Here is a 23448-nt window from a genome sequence, read left to right as displayed (position 1 = left end):
AATCGTTCCCAACACCAAGCTTCTTGGCATCATTATTGATGAAGAACTAAAATCTGACACCCACATCCACTCGGCAATCAAGAAAACCCACCGAAAGTTAGGTCTCCTCTACAGGCACAACCACTTCCTAAGCCCCTGTACCCGTCAGACTCTTGCATCCATCTTTCTACTCTGCTCCCTTATGTATGGTGCCCCTCTTTTCACCAATCTCCATTTTGGCCTTCGGTCCAAACTTGAATTCTGCTACCACAAGATCTCTAAATTTGCAACCAATTCAAAAAACTCATCCCACCACTGCACTCCCAACTCACGTTCAACTTGCTTGAACTACCCAACTACCTCAGTCACCTACAACTCATCATTGCCCACAAGCTCATCTTTAATTCTGCCAGCTGCCCAGCACTCACTACTTCTTTAAAACCTTACATTCCCAACCGCTCACTCAAATCCAAAAAACAAAATCTGCTTCAGATCCACAAACCTGCATGACCTCCTGGCCATCTACTGCTGTCCCACTCTTTAGCTAAACAGTGGAACTCTCGCCCCACACACCTACGCAACCTACCTAACCATACAAATTTCAAATCTCAGCTACTCTCTCTCATCTTTCTTCCAAATGGGAATGTTCTTGCCACGCTCCAACTTAACCCCCCCCCCCCATTCCACCTTGCACTGACTCATCCAACTACCTCTACTATTACTTCATCCCACCCAAAACAATCCCTCCCCTACCAAAACTAATTTTCTCTGTAATATCTATTGTACTATACTCTCCAATCTCAATTATGCTATTACCCTCTCCATGCATAATATTTTCCTAACCTACTAATGGCTAGTAGCTATATATTTTGAAATATTAAACCTACAATTGAGTTTATAACAAAAATATTCACTTTATGTAAATGTTGAAATTTCTGTATTGAATTATGTCTTTTCATTTTTGTAACATTGTGACAAGCCAATTGCAAATATCATGGAGCTTATCTGTAAATATTTAATTAGCTGTATGAACTATGTCCTTTTGTAACATGTGAAATGTAACTTGCAATTATTGGGGAGCTTTTCTCCCCAGGCCTCCACTGAAAACGGGCTCTTCTTGGCCCAGTGGACTTCCCCAGTCATCAAACTTAAATAAATAACAAAATAAATAAATAAATATGAGAGTGCCCTTTTGAAAATGTACTATTTTTAACAATATATTTTTTCTAACTTAAATTGTGATCGCAGAAGGATATGCAAAAAGACTGCTGTTAATGCCTGTCTTCTGGATTCTCCTTTCCAACCTACTAAGCATCCCCTGTCCTCCTCCAAAATTCCTTCTTCTACCATCACTTCCTTTCTGTCTGCTAATATCCCCAACCCTCTTCTCCTACCTCCCTTATAAGATGCCTCTGCCTTTCTTAGGAATCCCTTCCACTGTAAATTTTGATGTTCTTCATCTTCCAATTGTGCGACGTTCAGCAGTGCCAAACTCAGTATTTCCTTCCTTAAAAACTATTTAGAAATGGAAGAGTGATATGTTCCTCCAAGAAACTGACAATACTAGCAAACCTAGAGCAAGTTAAGTCTGATATTGAAATGGCTATAGCTTCTTTTGAGACTTTCAAATGGGCAGGATCAGTCCTGGACACAGAAAATGACAACCAGAGGCAATTGAATTCAGTAGCGCTGGACAATATCAGCATTCTACATAAAGTCTATAAGGAGAATTATGTAAAAACAATTTCCTTACAGATTTAGAGTTGATACCCAGGAAAAATATATTTTTTAAAGAAATATTTATATCATCAGTTTGGTCATACCTTTGTAGACAAACTGCAAAACCTATTTTGTGGCTCAAGAAACAAAGATCCTGAATGCATTTCTGTGTTTAAAACTGTTAATAATTGTGATGTTTGCAAGAAATCTGATAAACCTAAACTCAGTCCCACTGTTTCCATGCTTCTGGCCTTACAGTGAGATTATTGCTATGGATTAAGATGAACCTGGACCTTGCACTTGGTACCCTAATATCATGGATCGATTTATACACTACTCTGCTGGAAGCATTATAAACACAAACAGACCATCAGACATGGTAAAGAACTGTAATCATTGATAGACAAGCAAGAATAGTCCACCACAGACTTTATTCAGTGACAGTGGTGGATAATTTACTAATTAATTTACTACAGAAGCAGTAGTGGATGTGATTGCAAAAGTCATTAGACTGGGGTCTTAAGTTCATCAGGATTACCCAGAATGTCAGTAGCTACAGTTCATATCAGCTTGCGTATGATCAGAGCCCAAATCTCCCTTCTGTTCTAATTGATAAGTTGTCTGTGGTAGAAGGGAACAGAAGGATCAGAGCTAGGCAGTAGGAAAACATATTTCTGTATAACATGTCAGGAAGAATTTTAGCTCTATAGAAACAACTTCATACCACAAATGAAAGGTTTAAAATGGGAAACAAGATATATTGTAAAAGGGCTGACTGTGCAGACTTGAAAGTATTTAGTCATCACTTTTTACAGTGGAGCTGTGGTACTTGTGAGACAGTGTGGTACTTGTGTAAGGGTTGACCCATGCAGGCTGCATATGGAAAAGGCTACAGAAAAGGATGAATATGTCAGTAAAATAAAATGGAGAACTAATATGTCAGTAAAAAATGATAACAATAAGGTGACAGTTTTAGCAAGACCACCAAAGAACTCCAAAAATAGAAATGTAGATGGGATGGAGAATTCTGAAATGAATAAGGTAGAGTTTGGTACCCATGCAGTGAAACACTTGTAGGTGCCACAATGAGGTAGTACCCCTGCCTCAAAAAAGGTTAACCATAGGAGCCATAGTCAGAGAAGAAATGGTGGGACATACAGCTGAAATCTTAGAGTGGGTTAGTGGCAGAGCTTACGGACTTTATTTAGAATGCTATAATTGTTACACACAAGAATTGATATAAACTGAAATTTAAATATCTTGATAATATTGCAGACATAAAGGGTTGTTTTTACATGTCATGTATAAAAGCTCTAAACTAAGGTTATATTCTCTGATATATTATCAACAAAACAGGATGAGATATGAAGCCGGAAAGATAATGATGTTTTGAAGAAAGTGATAGTGTTGGCCAGAATGTAGAAGGTTAGAATACTGGCCAGAATGCATTTCCCCTAGGTGATGTGTACCCTCAAAGAAACTCCAGTGGGTAGGACCCTCAAAGAAACTCCAAAAAGAAGGAGACTCAGGACATAACTGTGGCTAGAGGGGTTGAAGAATTTTTTAGAGAAGAACTTCCAAGAGATTCATCAACATGTGCTTCAGAATCCGTTTGTCTTTATTTGACCCTGATTTGACAAAAGCAGTGGAAAATTCCTGTCTTGCACATTTAGATTAAAAAAAGCATTTTTGCAAGGAATAGAGCTCTCTTGTAATATTTATATATACCCCCTCCTGAGCAAGATGTGTGAGCTGATTGTGGAATTCCAAGAAGTGCGTCTGCCAGATGCATTGCTGTACTGGTATAACAAAGTAAATGATAGCATTGTTGAGACAGGATGGACAATACCTCACTTCACCGTGATGTATTCTTCTGGTTGGAGAGGAACAGTGACATCACTGGAGTACTTGCTTATCATATGGATGATTTCATCCTGGGTTTCTCAAAAAGCTCTGCCACTTCAGTTATTCCCTACATGAAGGCTACCCTTCAGGTTACTTGTGAGCAGCATGAACGATTCTGTTGTGTGGGACTGGACTTCACCTAGTCTTGGTGGAATGACTTTGGTACTCCAAGGGAGGTAAATATAAAATCTTCATTCTGTCATCATGCAGTCATCAAGTGCAGTGCATCAGGATACCCCCTTATAACAACTGAGAAAGAATTAGGTCAAAAATAAAATATAAGACAAATTTGCTGGATTGTTAGGCAAAGTTGACCGTATCATCTTTAACACTTGCTGTTTGGCATACAGCACAAGAAATGCCACAGTAGAAACTCTCCATGAAACAAACAAAACTGTCCATAAAATCATACCAGAAAAAGTAGTTATAGAATGCCAACTCTTCATTAAAGCTGTATCTTTGAAACTAGTTGTCTTCAGTGTTCACATGGAAACCTACTTGACTGCGGCATTCAAGGGGAACATCTGATTCTTTTAATAAGCGAACAAGGGAAATTCTCTGACCTTTGCTAGCAGTCAAAAACAATTAGAGGAGTAAGTTATGCAGTACCCTAGAACAAGAATCTAAATGGCAATGCTCAGATCTGCTCTGAGCTACAACAGAATGGCATTAAATATACTGATCCCAAGGATATTGCCAATATCCTGGCAGATCGATTCAGTGCCAACTTCACCCCCCTCTCACTCCCTAAACAGCCCATCTCAATAACGGAAGATTGCCAACTTCTGGTAATAATGGCAACACAGGTAAAAAAAGCACTCTCCAAAGCTAAGAATACAACATCCATCGGACCAGATGACATCCCGGGCTATGTACTACATGAACTACAAAATGAACTGGCACCTCACCTAAGTGTCATGTTTAATCATAGCCTCACCTCAGGCTTCATGCCCACTGAGTGGTGCACAGCTTCAGTTATCCCACTCCACAAGGGGGGATCCACCTTGGATCCTGGGAACTACCACCCCATCAGTCTGACGAGCCTGATCTGCAAGGCCATGGAAAATATTATCATGGAACTTATAAACAAAGACATTGGTGACCTTCAACACTGGACTCCACCCAGTTTGGGTTCGTGAAGGGCCGATCTTGTCTCCTGAACCTGATTGACTTTTTCAAATCAATCTCCAGAGCCGTGGATGAAGGTAAGGCAGTCCACACAGCCTATCTGGACCTTGCCAAGGTCTTTGACATCATCCCCACTCTGGAATCATCGATAAACTTACTAAGCTTGGCATTAATCCCTACGTCACTCGATGGGTTGTCAACTGGCTTACTGACAGAACCCACACTGTAAAAGTAGCCGACTCCAAATCCAGCTCCAGACATGTGACAAGTGGAGTACCTCAGGATTCAGTCCTGGGACCGCTCTTGTTTGGCATCTACTTTTCTGAAGTACAGGCCAACACTAAGGGACTCTGGCTAACAAAGTTGCAGATGACTGCAAACTGGGAGCCATTATTGAATCCCCTAATGATGTGGATACTCTACAAAAGGGCCTTACAGAAACAGATGCCTGGTGCCAGAGCCATGGGCTCAAGCTCAATGCCAAGAAATTAATAATTATCTCCTTTGGGAAAAAACATGTACCTGTGAATTACCACATAGATGGCAGTACACTAAACACTGAAAGTGTGATAAGAGACTTGGGGACACAGGTGGACAGTGGTCTCACATTCGATAACCACATCGCAACAGTCAGGAAATCCTTCTATGTGGCACTCCTCATCACTAAGGGCTTTTCTTCCAGAAAAAATGAGGTCATTGTCCCACTGTACTCATCCCTCATTAGACCCATTATAGAATACAATGCCCCATTTGGTATGTACCTCTCAAGACATCTGCAACAACTGGAAAGGCCGCAGAAATACCTCACTAAAAGAATCACAGGCCTAAAGCAGATGCTCTATGCTGACCACCTTAAAAAACTCCAGCTATACTCTGTCGCATATCGTCTACTCAGAGGCGATCTCTGCTTAACATACAAAGCCATGTCAAACCCAGAGCTGTTGGACATGCTACACTTAAAGAAATCCCAATCTCTCAGAGCAACACACTCAGGGGCTCTAAACCTTGTCATCACAATAAACAAAACATGCAGGAGGAATAGATTCCTGACCCAGAGACTCCCCAGACTCTGGAACAGACTGCCCATACATGTTAAGCAGAGTGCCTCTTTGGTTCTCTTCAAAAGGAATCTTGACGATTGGATGGGAGAAAGGAAATTCACCCCAGGGATCACGTCAGTCACCCTGCTAGACAGGGGTCCAGGGAAGTAAATAGTGTGGGAAGAAATAGCGAGGAATTGTTATGGCTAGGCTTGTATAGGCCCTAGGGCCGATAGCCTAGTACCAACCTATGAACCTATGAACCTATGAACCTTGTCTAGTAATGCACTGTTAAAAGTAAGTATACTGTGTTCTTACCCTTCAGCTAGTAACCATAGACATGACCCCCGTCAGATAATCTGAGTCAGACATAACTATTTTTGGTTAAGGTAATTAACTTTACATATCACGTCAGAGAAGAATAGCCTTTATCTGGAAATCAGTGGAATAAAATAATTTATTCAAACCCAGAGAATTCTCAGTTTTCTGTAATCAGCCAAGAAAAAACGTCTATCTGTCAGATTGTCTTTTTTAAGAAGGGGACTTCTACCTCTGGGCTTTTAAAGGTACCTGAAGAAGGACCATAACATATTTTTAAGAGAAAGTGGGAGATTGCTAGACCATTAATCACTTCTTGTCTTTGAGACAGTTACAGGAGCATCTGTTTTATGTGAGACATTTGTTGCATCACCTGCTTTAAGAAAGCCTTTTGCAGCAAACTGCTTTAGGGTAATGAATGCATGTTTTACAGCAACTCTGTAGTGCTGTCTGTGCAGTTTGAACATTTGTGAGAATAAATTGTCAGTGTGTCTTAAAATCTTAACTTGTTTGAACAACCTTTTCAATGGCCTTTTCCCCACTCAGGCATAGTAGAAAAGCCTAACAAACTGAGAATCAACCCCTATGTCACCTATTGGATTGCCAAATGGCTCACAGATAAGCTGCAGATAATCATAATAGTGGAAGTTACGTTGACAAAGAGACCAGTCATCAGTGGAACCCCCCAGGGTTCTGTGTTGGGACCTCTCCTGTTTAGCATCTACTTTTCTTAAGTAAAAGTCAATACCAAAGGGCACTGGTTGACTAAGCTTTCAGATGACTGCAAGGTAGGAACAGTTGAATCCCCAAATGACTTAGCCATACTGCAGAAGGTTTGTCTCAAATAAATAACTGGTGTCAAAATCTGTTCTGCAACTAAATGCCAAAAAAATGCATTATTGTATCATTTTTGATAGTGATCTACCCAAGGGAAATACCACAATGATAATACACCCCTAAAAGTTGATCCAGTTGTTCAGGATTTAGGAACATGTTGACAGTGAACTAACTTTTGACCAACATGTGTCAATTGTAAGAAAGTCCCTCTATATTGCACACGTTATAAATACAGGGATTGTGTCTAGATGTAGGGATGTTATTGTCTCCCTTTACTCCTCCCTCATTAGACCAGTCATTGAATACAATGCCCCTTTGGCATGTATGTGTCCAGACACATGGAACAACTGGAATGCCCACAGAGATATCTTACTTAAAGGATACAAGGCCTAAACAACATCTCCTACAGGGACCTACTCAAAGCCCTGCCACTATTTTCAGTAGCCTACAGACTGCTAAGAGGTGACCTGTGTCTAGTATACAAGGCATCCTCTGATCTATTAGCGATGGATTTACTGCACATCAGCAAGTCAAATGGCATCAGAAATACTTGGTCTAGAGATGTAAACTTCTGCAACATCAACAGAATGGTTTGGAGGCACAGGTAAGTTTCACAGAGGATGCCACTGCTGTGGAACAGACTCCCCATCCACATAAAACAAAGTTCACCCCACTCCATTTTCAAGCGCAACTTAGATCTATGAATGGAAAACAGAAAATGTACCCCAGGACTGCCCCCTGTACTACTACTAATGGACAGATGCAGCTTCTAAATGCTTTATCTCAAGCCTGGGTCCTCTCAAATTACCTGTGGTATGATCCCAATATTTTTATTTGGAGTACTATATAATTACTGACCATAGGATAAGTAAGGCCAATCTATAACCAAATAGGATAGGTTATTTTGAACACAAAAAGGGAAACTGGTTAAGCTTAAAATGGCCTACAAGGGCAGCTAGCCTAGTACTTACCTATGAACCTATGAACCTATGAATGTGGCTCCAATGGCCTGGGATTAATTAGAAGTCCAAATACTCCAGAGGCTGACAGCTGGTGGAGGAATGAAGCTGTATTGCCTGCTTACCTCTTCCGTAGGAAGGGGGCATGCCAAAGTCAAGTGCTCAAACAGAGTAAGCAAAGCTGTGACAAGTGGCAGTAACTAAGTGCTGGTTATCAGGTACAGAGGTGATATCTTACAGTATAGGTGGGGAGTACCCCCACGGCACTACTACATGCTCACTTAAGAATGTAATTTTGCATCTCCGGGGTCTGGTTAGTGTACATATTAAAATAACTTTTGATAGCATGGGTGTTGGATTACAGCAAAGATGCCCTAATCTTCTTGCCATTATTTCAAAACTTGTCACGAATCTAACCCACATCATAAGGCCAGGAAAGGCTGACAGGAAGGCCTTGTTTTGAAAGTTTGGACCAGACAGAGGAGGGCATTTTTCAGTATTGGTAACTGATGGTCTAGATGCCATGGGACTAAAAAATGCATAACTTATGGCCAATGTTTTAGCATGCCATCTTGAAGCCCCTGCCTCATGAACTTTATAAACTGATTGTGAAACAGCCTTTTTAGACAGAATTAGACACTGACAGTTCCATTGTTCATGAGGCATTGACTTTTTAATGATATGCTAAAAATCAGATGTGAAAATGTTTAACATGGTGTAATTATGGATGATAATAACTGACAAAATCAGACTTTCAGTATGTTTGTTCTGCACATTTATGTTGCAGAAATATCCATAACTTCACCAGTTTTTAACATTTTCACACAATTTTTTCAGCATACCACTTATGACTTGCCCCACCTCATGAAGCACATAACTATTGTGCATTTTTTCATAACATTCCAGAGTAATTTTTCGACATACTGAGTCCCCCCAACCTAATGAACTAACTATTACTGTACAATTCAGTTTGAAACTGTAATGTCAATAAGGATTAAAGTCACTAAATCATGACATACATTTGTGTTTTGGACTTCCCGGCCATCAGAAAATGCATGATAATGTGCACCAGTTATTCTATCAACTTTCTAAGTTTCTAAAACCAGTATTACAAATCTGTCCCTGATTCTGGACTCCCCCCCCCCCATTATTTTTGGATTTGTCCACATTTCTTGCTCTAAAAAGGTTGAGAGGTATGGTGAACAGTAACATCACGACAGCATAGAATGAATGGCTTTATGGTAAATCTGGACCATACTTTTGTGTAAGAGTGTACCTTTTGTAGGATTGTTGAAATGCTTCTTAAGCAGTGCATTTTTGTGACATTCACATTACTTCGTGATCCCACTCAGTGAGGTCCATTTCTCTTGCTATTTCACTTGTATTTGAGCTGTTTGTATCTTTACTGACCTGTTCAGCTGTTTCATTTTAGGATCTTATTTTTTCTGAGCCTATATTTTGAAATGTTTTACAATATACAAACGTCACCGCAGTGCAGTAGAACCCACAAGACAGATAATATAATGTCTCTGAATCATCTTTAAGAAAACCCATTTTGCTTACTGCTAATTGTGGAAAAGTGCAGCAGGTAAAATATTAAAATGTCTCAGCTCATGAAGGGCAGGGTCTAAAGAAGTAATAATTCCTTCATAAATTCAGTCATTTGCTCCAAGTTCTTATTGTATTTTCCCCTCTTGATAGGCTATGTATGCCCACCCCTATGAAAATCTCATTCCTCTGAGAATTTAAACTTAACACATTTTATGTATCATACACTTTGCTTCATTCATCTCTGTGTCTGTATACTTTCCTTTCATCCCATTTTCCTTAGGTCATTGCGTCTTTCGGATTTTCCTGGTTAGGGGTCGCCACAGCAGAACTCCGGTCCGCTAATGATTGGCAGTAGATTTTTACGTGCCGAGTTGCCGGCTCTGACACACAACCTTCAACAAAGGTATGCCCATTTATGCATGTCTCCACACAGAAGACGCTCTAGCTGAGAATCGAACAGGACAAAGTCTTACTGTGAGGCGACAATGCTACCGCAGCACCACCACCGCAGTTTAGTTATTTCCTATTTCAGTATTTCATTTACTCCAGTGTATCTTAGCTTGCAAACATCTGTCCCTGAAACATATGCTGTAACCTTATATGCTTAAAGTTGGGAGAACTACTTACAGTATGCCATGGAGTTAACACAGTATTAATAATTTTAGCATTAAAATAAATGCAGAGGTTCATAGGTGTTTATTAGGCTAATGACCACAAGGATTTTTTAAGCCGAGCCATGCATCCCAAATCTCTAACAAGTTCTGGTACCCTTGATAATTGTAAACAGGGGCTTGGGAGATGAAATATTTAAAAGCAGGGGCCTGAGAGATGAACCATTTACAGCTGCCTGTGTCCATTAGAGACATAGGTGCCAAACCAGAGTTGAATTTCCTGTTCCCCATCCATGTGTCCAAGTTACACTTGAATTGAGTTAGGGAGGAACTCTGCTTCACCTGCATGGGGAGCCTGTTTTAGAGAAAGGGGTAGTCACTGGGATACATACCTATCTCTGCAGTAGGTCCTGTTTATATCACAGGCAAGGTTTAAGTCTTTAGAACAGGTAATTCTGGTGCTTTTTGTTTTGTGCACATGCAAGAGTATTCTATTAATGTTGATAGAAACATAATCAAATACCTGTTTTGCAAAGGCACATCATGAATGACAGGAAAGCAAAGACAAAAAGATAAAAAACATAAAACAATAGCGCATAACAAAATGCACAAAGTAGTAGCATAGATAGTGGTATTTGCAAATGTCAACATAAGACAGTAAAAATAAAAGTAATCCAGATGTGAGAAACATGAAGAATGAAAAGGGGTAAAACAATGCTGGAAAAATACAATAAATGAGAAATGAAAAATTACATTACCATAATTTTGTCAAAGGGAAGATGAGTCATGAGTGTCAAGTAAGAAAAGCAGCTAGTCCAAGACATTTTATCAAACAGTTTCAAGTTTTTGAACTGATTAAAAGGCTGTTAAACATTTGATGGAAAGGAGCCAGTCTTGTCCCCAGCAATGAGCTCATCTGGAGGGCTTTAATTCAGTGTTTATTACTATCAGCAGTAGCGGTCTGATTTAGTGTCCATTAATATCAGCAGTAGCAATCTGATTCAGTGTTCATTAATATCAGCAGTAGAGATCTGAATCACTGTTCATTAATATCAGCAGTAGCGATCTGATTCAGTGTCCATTAATATCAGCAGTAGTGATCTGATTCAGTGTTCATTAATATCAGCAGTAGTGACCTGATTCAGCATTTATTAATATCAGCAGTAGCGATCTGATTCAGTGTTCATTAATATCAGTAGTAGCTGTCTGATTCAGTGTCCATTAATATCAGCAGTAGCAATCTGATTCAGTGTTCATTAATATCAGCAGTAGAGATCTGAATCACTGTTCATTAATATCAGCAGTAGCGATCTGATTCAGTGTCCATTAATATCAGCAGTAGTGATCTGATTCAGTGTTCATTAATATCAGCAGTAGTGACCTGATTCAGCGTTTATTAATATCAGCAGTAGCGATCTGATTCAGTGTTCATTAATATCAGTAGTAGTGGTCTGATTCAGCATTCATTAATATCAGCAGTAGCGATCTGATTCAGTGTTCATTAATATCAGCAGTAGCGATCTGATTCAGTGTTCATTAATATCAGCAGTAGCAATCTGATTCAGTGTTCATTAATATCAGCAGTAGAGATCTGAATCACTGTTCATTAATATCAGCAGTAGCGATCTGATTCAGTGTCCATTAATATCAGCAGTAGTGATCTGATTCAGTGTTCATTAATATCAGCAGTAGTGACCTGATTCAGCATTTATTAATATCAGCAGTAGCGATCTGATTCAGTGTTCATTAATATCAGTAGTAGCTGTCTGATTCAGCATTCATTAATATCAGCAGTAGCAATCTGATTCAGTGTTCATTAATATCAGCAGTAGCAATCTGATTCAGTGTCCATTAATATCAGCAGTAGTGATCTGATTCAGTGTTCATTAATATCAGCAATAGCGATCTGATTCAGTGTCCATTAATATCAGCAGTAGTGATCTGATTCAGTGTTCATTAATATCAGCAATAGCGATCTGATTCAGTGTCCATTAATATCAGCAGTAGTGATCTGATTCAGTGTTCATTAATATCAGCAGTAGTGATCTGATTCAGTGTTCATTAATATCAGCAATAGCGATCTGATTCAGTGTCCATTAATATCAGCAGTAGGGATCTGATTCAATGTTTATTAATGTCAGCAGTAGCGATCTGATTCAGTGTTCAATAATATCAGCAGTAGTGATCTGATTCTTAATCTAATATCGACAGGTGCGATCTGTTTATGATGCAACTTCCTTTTTATTACAGGGAGACTATGGGCAAGTGCACAGGTACTGTGATACAGATTCTGTTTTGCTAGACTTTTACACATATGGCCGCTCTGCTGTTGTGACATTCAGATCAGATGAGTACAGAAATGGCAATGGCATAAGCTTCACAGCTCAGATTGCAGGTAAGTGCTCAGTAAATATATAATCAGTTATATGGCCTGCTTCTGCAGACTTTGGTGTATAACCACATATGAATATTAATTTTTCAAAGGCTGCAACAGAGAATTCAACCAGTCTTTTGGATACTTGAAGAGTCCTGGATGGCCCAATGTTTATCAACATAACTTGGATTGCACCATCATTCTAAGAGCACCACATAACCATACCATCTCTCTCTTCTTTGATGCATTTGAACTGGAAAAGCATTCAAAATGTAGTTTTGACTATTTAGAGGTAAGCACAATCATCCTTTTTAATCCCCATCAATACCTTTTATGTGGTTGGGAAGAAACTGCACTATTCCACTAATCTCACAGGAAAACTTTTTTTTTTTTAATTTCTTTATTTACGTATTGTATTTTAATTTGTTAAATGGCATAATATACTGATTATAAGGACTGATTAAAGGTATGCCTAAGTGCAAAACACAGATCAATATAAGAATGTTTTAAACAGCATTCACATATTCACATATTTAAATGATAATGCATAAACTACAACAGTGAAGAGCCCATAGAATCTATCTATATATAAAATGTATAATCTCAAATAAACAAAATCAAATATAGAGATCAAATGAAATGTATTAACTGTCACAGGCAAAATGTAATAGAGCATCTAAAATGGCAACATACACATATAATTAGTGTGTCATACTAAAGTAGACTGACAGTATATGAGCAAATTGTCAAGTAAGAAGCCAGAGTGCATAATGTCCTTTTGCTGCCTTTTAGCAAAGAATTCTGCATTAGTGCAATTTTAAGCAGAAATTAAGATATGAAATACATTGTTATTTTCTGAAAATGAAGCCCTTATATTCTCCATACTGACAGGCCCTTTATTCGTGATGACAGCGGTAAGAAAAATACTACTGGTTTTGTAACCATTTTTATAAGCACTGCAGCTGTTAGAACTGGGCAGGCTATCTTCTGCTGAATAGGAAAGAAACATCTTATAATGACTTAAAAATATGGGTTTACATTAACGTTTCAGTTGTAATTAAAGATGCAAAGTATTAACTGATTCCTGTATAAGATTAATGTTATAAGCTGTTAAGGAGCTGCTTCTTGTGGTCCAGGGTTTGATGCCATAAGCCTCCATTTGCTAAACTCAGGCTACAAATACGCTACTGAATTTTGGTTCTCTAAATGTAGCGCTCAGTGTAACTTGCCAAGGGAAATATGATAATGTGTATTTTGAGGCTACTTTATTAAATTTTGCTTAATACTTTAACCTACACTGACCACAAACTTATAGTTAAATTTCTATGCTTCAAGAAGGTAGAACTACTGCTATTTACTGACACGCTACTCTTGCTATGTCACTAGAATATTGTCTGTTGTGTCATTGGCATCTTAATCAATTTTTCTAGTATCTATTTGTATCACCTACTAATTTTTCTCTACTTCTCCCTTTTCTCTCCTAGCTCTGCTCAGCCAATTGCAAATGTTTAAGCTCTGAGAGACTCCAACATAACTGCACTACCCAAGATCAAGTCCCCCTGTTTGAAACAAGAATCTCAGACCAACTCCTGCCAACAAAGTACGGGAAAGTCTCTCCTTACAGATAATTTGTTAACTTACTCTAAAAGTAGTTTCACCAAATAGTGCACACTATCTAGGAATGCTAGCTACCTTAAACAGGAATCTAGTTATCCAGCCTGACTCCCTGCCAGAAAAAGACACCTCTGTAACCTTTTTGGAATATTCTTTTTACCCCTAAGCTTAGCGGCTTCATACAGGCCTGACCCTACTTCTAAACAGTATCCTGTGCTCCCCCCCCCCTGGACTTACCTGAAGCCCTAAGCAGCAATTTCTCACTGATTGTTTTCTTTACTGTGTGACTACATGAAGCAGGTTCAGACCCGCACCGCTCCCCTACCCACCCTCACATGTGATAGACTTATTCTCCAGCATACCATACGCGGAAGGTATGAGTACGCTTGAAGAGATAATATTTGAAGAATTAAATCAAAAGGAGAAATTGGTATGTACTGGAGTGATGGAATTAGTACTGAAGTGCAATTTCATCTTTTTTAAAGCGGCATTTTCCCAGCAGATCCAGAGCGTTGCGATGGGAGCAGCATGCGCTACCACCTATGCCAACCCTTGTTCTAGCCAAATGGGAAGAGAAATATGTTTTGGGATCCCAATATGCGGGGTGCTGGATGTTTTATCGGAGATCTTTAGATGATATAGTGATTTTATGGATTGAGACTATGCACAAGTTGGAAGAATTTATGTATTTCATAAACAACGCTACTAATTCTTTAAAATTTACCCACAAATGCTTCACAGAGAAGCTTGAATACCTTGGCATAGAAGTATATAAGAGCCAGGGCAGATATGAGTCAAGGGTCTATAGAAAGCCTACATTCTGCAATTCTTTTCTACACTATAATAGTGCCCACCCACCCCATTATAAAAGGAATATAGTGAAAGGCCGGTACATACGAGGAAGCAGAATGACCTCCTCAGAAATGGATTCTCAGCATGAAAGTGAATTATTAGAACATTTTTTTTCTGAATAGGGGGTATCCCATTGAGTTGATAAGAGGGGTGAAGGCAGAAATAAATGAGGGCAGAAAAGGAAAATTTAAGCCCATACTAGGAGAGAATACTAATGAAGTTGATATATGCACAGCTACCTCTGAGCAAAATTTTGGAAAAGCATTAGTGTTGGAATTTAATGCCTTCGGTGGTTTAGCTAGAAGGGTTGTAAAAACTGAATGGGAAAGGTTTGTTAATTTTACTGACTTGGAAGGAGTGTCTAGGGAACCCCTCAAAACTGTATATAAAAATTTGCTTAACTTAAAGACTATTTTAGAAAATGACTGGAAAAGGAAGGAAGGGAATAGGAGAAGAGGGACCTATAAATGTGGTCGCTGCTCTCAGTGTGGAAATATAACAAATACTGATCAGGTATTTATAGAAAGTAGGGACAGATTGATTGAGGGCAAAGACTACTATAATTGTGAATTATCTAGAATAGTGTACCTGGCTACCTGTGTGGAATGTAGATCCTTCTATATAGGAAAAACTGAGTGTAAGTTAAGGAGAAGGATCTATGAGCATAAATATGATATACAAAACAAAAAAGAAACAAATGCTCTATATAAACACACCAACGTATGTGAAGCGAATTTCTTATTTTTTGTGGTGGAGCAAATAAAAAAGGAAGCAAGGGGCAAATTGTGGGAAGAAAAACATTGAATACAAGGAATTGTGTTGGCAAATCACTTTAGATGCTGGGACGGCCCCTGGTTTAAATGATAACATTTCCATTGCCCCGCTACTTAAAATGAGATCAGCTAAATTGTGAATAGCAAAAGGAACATTTTCCTATTTGTTTCCAAGATGGTGGTCGTCTAGTTTACACCCTATCCCTAGAGCTCCCCGCACAAATACAGATACTGATAGTTTAATCCGTTCATAACGCCAACTACCACTGTTCTTGTGAAGGATTACGGTATCTTATCTTGTTACCTTAAATTCGGTAGCTTTCCGAACTAAAACAAGTCAAGGATAAACTATTTTAACTTATTCCTGCATCTGAGATCTGTGCCACGTGCATCCAAGGGGCCCATACATCCCCTACTATTGATTAAGTACTATCGCATCCAAGGTATGGCCGACAATTCTGACAACATGGAAACTCAAACCACCAAGGCAAAAATCTCTTCAGTGCTTTCTCCAGAAAAAGATGTAGTCTCTAAAAGACAAAGAATCACCAAACAAGCAGCGGACACCAATAAAACAGCTGCCAAAGGGAAAAACGATCCTAATTTCCATCTCAATGATCTGAAACTGGCATTACAACCTATTCAATTAGCCATACAAAGCTTCTATGAGCAACTTACTAACTTTGGCAAATCTATTAATCAAATAATCTAAAGGGTAGACACACTTGAGCATAAGTACCAGGCAAACGAGAACTTGATCCAATCCTTATCGGATGACCTACCAAGGACACCCTGCTATCGGAGATGCAATCCAAAATAATGGATCTAGAGGCGAGAAGTCGCCGAAATAACATATTAATCAGAGGATTACCAGAAATGTATGACAACCAGAACTTACTATTAATCACCAAACAGATCTTTTTAGCAATACTGGGTTCGGAAAACAACACGGAGAGCTTAGTTGTGGAGAGAGCACACAGAGCCTTGCATAAACGCCAAGATTCCACTTCACTCCACCATATCTACACTAAACTGTTAAATTTCCAGGACTCTCAAAGAATTCTATTATCAGCCAAAAAACAAAAACATTTCACCTGGAATAAACACAGGCTCACCTTTTCTCAAGACTTGCCTCTCTTAATTAAATTAAATAGGCAAAAGTTGGCCCCGTTTTGTGCAGATTTGATCAAGCGGAATATTAAATTCCAGATGCGCTATCCGAACGTCCTATCTTTTACTTACAAGGACAAGAGACACTCAGCAAATACTCCACAAGAAGCGAAAGAGATCTTTATTAAAGTATTCAATGAATACCCTGCTTTATAACCTGCTGTACTCCAAAATACTTATCCAAACACTTAACTCAGGCTGACTGAATTCAAACCAAAGATACACCTCTATACTTGGTATAACCATCTCATTTCTAAGATCAGTATTCAAAGTTTCCTGCTCCTTACATCATCAATGTTGAACGATATCTTTATCTCCTAATGAGTATAATGCATTTCTGGTCCTAGGCTCTTATCTTGAAGAGGAACCTTATTGATCCTGGATCTAGTAACCTACGGGTCACCTTAAGTGGACAATCTCCGGATGTTCCTATCACCGCGCTGGTCCTGCGTCTCCGTTTCATAGCGACACTAAAATTCTCTAAATTCTGGCATATAGGCACTCCTATACAAGTTTATAAGGTTTCTAACTGTCAACCTAACCCTTATGTGATTTGACTATATGCCGAGCTAACCAGTTTACTAAACATGTCATTCAGCTGATACTGAACAAAGGTGTTGTTTTCTTTATATCCTGTGACTGCCTTTTAACCCCCGAAAACACTCAAGTTCATTGATACATTCCAACTGTGCTCACAGATACCAGTATTGCTTTAAAAGCTATTAATATTGGGTCAGTCAAACTAAAGGCATTCCTTACCTGTGTCGGAGTCCGTGCTAACCACGGAGGAAGAAAGGATTTGCTCTCCCGGAGGCTCATTTGCAATGTTTGATGCCAAGTCCTTCAAAATAAAATTCTGTCACTACTACAGAGACAAGACTATACAGGTCTTCTTCTAACCAGAATATTTTTACTTTAGCATACAGTATAGTATGCTATAACTTGCATTAATCTAAATTGGATGCATGTAATTTCAAGTCTCTCTTCACACCAATTCTGGGTAATTACATTAGGCTCACGACAACACAATGAATCTTCAGTGTATTTAACTGAAAGCTATTCGCTTTTCATATGTCAATCTTTTAACTAAACCCTAGGTTGGTGTACCCATGTACCAGTTACATCTTTATATCGATTGTCAAGTATATTTAATATTTAAAATGAGCCAATATAGCAGCAAATTAAACATCACACGATTCTGTACTTATTTTCTCTTTCCTTATCTTTCTTTTTCTGTATCCTTTACTCTTCTTGTTACAAATCTATACATATACTCTTACAATATTCAAGCGCTCAGCCCTTGTCCTTTACCTAGCTAACCATACTCTTCCTCACTTACCCTCTGCTTTCTAACTCTCCTCTTCCTTAATACACACATGCTACCACACACTCACTAAATTTTCTCTCTTGATATTTCTGAATACTTGGCTAATCCTACTTACCTGTCTTTCTTTTCTAATACTCCCTAACTTCTTTGGAGCTCATGGGGAGATATCTCTTTAGGGTCCTAGTATGACCGTTATTTTGTTAAATCTTGTTTTGTACATATGTATAGCTATACCTAATGTTACACCAGTCCTTTTCAGGACTTCCAACAGGAGTGTCTCATCCAAAATGTTTAATGTGTTAGCCAATTTTGCTTATTTGCTTTATCATTGTCTCTATATTCCTTCTCTTACTGGGTCTGGGTGGGTAGGCACCGGAGTAGTTATGAAGGAATACTATATTACCACTTTGAGAGAACCTCCTAAATATACTAACTCACACTGTTTACAAAATGTTTGGTTTTGGTCTCCATGTTTTCTCAGATTTCTAACACCACTAATCACTACTTCCCCACTCTATATGCTATCTAGTGTGCATGGCTTTATCCTTACATATTGACTCATGGAACATTAGAGGGCTTCAAAACAAAGCCAAAAAATCCCTTCTCTTTCACTTAGTTTTTAAATCTCAGGCTAAGATATGTTTTTACAAGAAACACACATGCTCAGAGAAGATTGGAACAAAGAGAGGGGAAAAAGATGGATTATAAATATAATATCAGCGGGCAATAGTTCCAATTCAAAAGGTGTGGCCATTATAATTAAAAACAACTTTCAGGGGATTATAATATAGGAGAAGTTTGACAAAGATAGAAGATGGTGCTACTTTACTTCTCGACACCACAATCTTGACAAACCAATCCTATTTTTCAATTTGTATGGTCTGTGCATTCGCCAACATATTTTCATATTAGAGATTTATAATATCCTTTCTACATTCAATGACCATTATATTATAGCAGGAGGAGATTGGAATGCTGTCATTAACCCTGATATTGACCGTACTAGTAAATCTCCCTCTTATAACCATCAATCATCCATCGCCATTGAGGAGTTAATGCTTGACCTCAATCTTGTGGATTCTATCTCACTCGCAGGATACTCTACTAGAAACAAAACATATACATATTACTCGAGATGCTATAATGCATAGTCAAGATTAGATTTCTTCTTAATATCTGACACTCTCTCTCATTTGAAGGTTACTTTTTCCTTAGAACCTAGATTCCAATCTGATCACTCAAAAATCTCCCTTAAACTTACCTGTGATTCTAATGCACCCCCTATATCTAAATACAATAACTGGACATTAAACAATAATATGTTTTCCAACCAAACTATAACTCAAATAATTAATGAAACACTACTCGACACAAACGTCAGCATGAATAAATCGCACATCCCCTTTGACATCCAATGGGCTGCCTGTAAGGCTTGCCTCAGAGGTATTCTAATCAGCAAAGCTTTGTATCTTAAAAACTCTATAAAAGCAAAGAATCTAACCTTAAATTAAAGATCTCTACTCTTGAAAATCAATATAGACTTAATCCGAACCCTACCATATATAAGGAAATAACTGATTCACAAAAAGAATTACTACATCTTCACCAACAAAATCTTTCCATACATGAACAAAGATTTACTGCCATTTACTCTGAATGGCGCAAGTGCCCTCTAAAGTTTTAGCAAGAATAATTAAAAATAACCAGACTCTCCCTAGAATCTCACTTTTACATTTCAATAATAAAATATATAAATCTGATTATGAAATAACACAACTATTCACCTCCTTGTACTCAGAGGTCTACTCGAAGAAAATGGATCCCCCGATCAACCACCATATGGATGGATTTTTGAACTCTATCAAATTCCCCTCCCTAAATGAACATCAAAGGGACATCCTTTCTGCCCCATTAAGCCTTCAGGAAATCTCTAATGTTATTGTCAGACTTAAAACTGGCAGATCCCCTGGTCCAGACGGATTCACAGCTGAATTCTTCAAAACATTCAACTCAGTAGTCACCCCTATTCTTCTTAAGGTCTTTAACTACATAATAAAGAATGGTATATCAGATTTATTTTGGAATACTTCAAAAACTATTCTAATTCTGAAAAATAACAAAGATAAAACTGATCCCTATAATTATAGGCCTATTTCCTTAATAAACATTGATATTAAGATCCTAGCTTCCTTACTGGCCAATAGATTGAAAAAAGTTTTACCTTCGCTAATCTCCTCGGAACAAGCAGGTTTTATGTCACACAGACACGCATGGGATAATACCCTGACATTGGACTCCCTTATACATTTTACCAAAAAGGAAAAAAATCCACTTTATGCACTAACTCTTGACGCTTCCAAAGCTTTTGACAGAGTAAACTGGCACTTCCTTTTTCAAACTATGACCTGCTTCAATATACTTAATGCCTTTCTAGACATGATTAAGGTGCTTTATAAGGATTCATCCACCTACTTATGTATTAATAAAAATGTATCCAAACCCATAAAGATTGAAAATGGTACAAGACAAGGTTGCCCCCTATCCCCCTTTCTCTTTAACATATTCATAGAACCTTTTTTTCTATATATTGCCCAGAATACCTTCCATACGATCCCCAAAGTTCTAAATACTAAACTATTATTGTCTGCCTTTGCAGATGATCTTATTCTTTACTTTCAACTACCTAACACAGACCTCAATAAATTAGTAAAATCTATCAATAAATTCACGAAGGCTTCAGACTATCGGATAAATTTCAAGAAATCGCACATCTTTCCTATAAATCCCTTAGCTCATAAACCTAATTTATTCCATGACTCTCCCTTTCAGACAATCTATGACATCAAGTACCTAGGGATTCACTTTGAACATAATCAACTCTCAACGTTCCAAAACAATATGTCTAAAGTTTGGTCAACAATAACGCTCGACTTACGTAGATGGGAACTATTGAATCTTTCACTCCTATCTAAATCAGCGATAATCAAGATGAATATACTTCCTAGACTTTTGTATCAGTTCAATGCCACATACCAGATAATCTCTAAAGCCTTCTTTTCCAAAATTAGCAAAGAATTAGCCAAATTTATTTGGTACCCCAAATCAGTTAGGATCTTGTACTCCAAATTAATTTCCTCTAAATGCAAGGGTGGTCTAAGTCTCCCGAATTTCCATCTCTATTATACAATTATCTGTGCTAACAGAATTCTGTCCTTCTCGAACTTAAACCATAATATATACAACTCTTACCCTAACTGGATTAAACTTTGGTATCAACACATCTTAACTAAGAAGTTTAACCCAGCCGCTCTTCCTTTTCTCTCTATGGATGCTATAGGCAGTTCAAGACTATCCAACTGTCTAAAACAAAAAATTTGCTCTTTTCAAGATCTGCTAAAACTTATTAAACTTGACAATGTTTTTCCGTTATTTCAACCCCTTCACCTCAACCCTAACATTAAACTAAACAATGTGTCAATCAACCTTTCTAACTTCCCTCTTATTAAAAACTTTGTAGTCTGGGATATCCTTAAACATAAAGACGAATCACTCACCAATCTCTGCACAATTTTCAAGGTCAACCTTAAATACCTAACTATTCTCCGACAGCTGAGAGAATTAGTCACATCAAAGTTTGCCCATATCAAGCCAGATAAACAAGATATCATTAAACTAGACACAGTCATTCAAACTCTGTTACTCCCAGAGAATATGCTCTCCAAATCATACAAACTTCTAACTTCCATAATTCACGATTCAGACTGCCTCTTCTCTAGATACTGGGATAAATACAATGCTCAGATATCGGAGAATCAGAAACTTTCTGCTATAAAAAATACCTTATATTATTCCCCCTTCAAGAAACTTTTCTACACTCAGTTAATGATTAACAATAATGCTTATCATACTCCCTCTATACTAAACAAGTTTGATCCTAAGAAATCCCCCTCTTGTCCATGTTGTTCCTCCCCAAGAGCTGACCTCTTACATGTTTTATGGTCTTGTCACTACTCACATAAACTCTGGACCTCATTGAAGATCCGCTTACAGAAAATGGGATACCATAAATCGACTCTCTCTTGGGAATTAGCAATCCTTCACATTCCTACTAGAGTTCTCTCTAAATTTGACACACACGTGTTGGTTTTCTTATGCTCGCTTATGAAACTGTACATCACCAAAAATTGGACTGATCGTACTAAATTATGCTGGAACAACTTCAAGGAATTGGCCTGTACATACATCTCAGCACAAAAAAATTATATTGAAAAGTCCTAAGAAAATTGCCCTCTTAAAAAAAGTCTGGGGAAAAGTTTTAGATCTCATTAATAGTGAATAAATAATTCCTATATTTTCATTTAGCTATGGAGACCTTTTTTCTGCCTATATTCTTCTCTTTATCTTATTGTACTCTTTCAATGGTTACACTTTGGTTAACACTTGTATATATTGTATATATTTTACTAGATTGTTGTTGTTTTTGTTAAGTTTCACCTGACTTACATGTTTACATATGCTCAGTATATACGTCCAGTTATCTAAATACCATTATTCAGTATGTTGTGTTCTTTCTTGTTGATATGTTATGAAACAATAAAAAGTTTTTTGGGAAAAAAAAAAAATTTCCTATTTGTGTGCATTTCCACTAAAGGTCACTAGAGGGAGACTTTGACAAAGAAATACTAAAACGTTCACAACATTTTAAATGCAAGCTTTTAAATTTTGTCTTTTAAAATTGTATTCTGTGATGTTGAATATTTAGTTGTATTTATTCATTATTTATTGATATGCAACTTTATTAACATTTGGAATGAAAATGTTCAAGACTTTTAAGTGTGTTTTTAACATTTTATTTTACAAATGGGGAAATTTTTACAAACAAAATATTTTACAAATTTTTACAAACAAAATATTTTACAAACTGGGAAAACTACTCAAGTACAAACTCCCAGGTCCAGCGCTTCCTGGAATTTATCAACTCAAATGCCCTGGATCAGCTGGTAAACTCCCCTATTAGAAGTGAAAACATATTGGACCTGGTCATCACCAACATGGGCGACAGGTGTTCCTCACCGGAGGTCAACCCGTCACCGGTTAGATCAGACCATAAACTAATCACTCTGGATTTCCACACCACACCACCACCCCCAACCAAGGAAACCACAGTGAAAACCTTTTCTATAGCAAACTTCACCTTACTTAAGACAGAGGTGGTAAGTTTCACAGCCCCCACGCTAAAGGATAACAATGTCCAAGATGCAGGAACCTTTACAAATGCACTCTATGAGCAC

At 37.9% G+C, this 23448-nt stretch overlaps 1 protein-coding gene across 1 annotated transcript in view; it reads left to right on the top strand.

The window, feature by feature from the left end:
- LOC122797794 (cubilin-like) overlaps nt 1-23448 on the top strand; it is a 2156354-nt gene that overhangs the window by 1985724 nt on the left and 147182 nt on the right. The window contains 2 exon segments of the mRNA XM_044066315.1: nt 12298-12442; nt 12532-12713. Of these exon segments, the coding sequence (XP_043922250.1) occupies nt 12298-12442; nt 12532-12713 (327 nt within the window).

The sequence above is a fragment of the Protopterus annectens genome, chromosome 3.part1 (assembly GCF_019279795.1).
Source record: "Protopterus annectens isolate FY-2018-M chromosome 3.part1, PAN1.0, whole genome shotgun sequence".
Taxonomy (NCBI): Eukaryota; Metazoa; Chordata; order Ceratodontiformes; family Protopteridae; genus Protopterus; species Protopterus annectens.
Note: the sequence above shows the minus strand (reverse complement) of the source record. Positions and strands in the feature narration are given on the sequence as shown.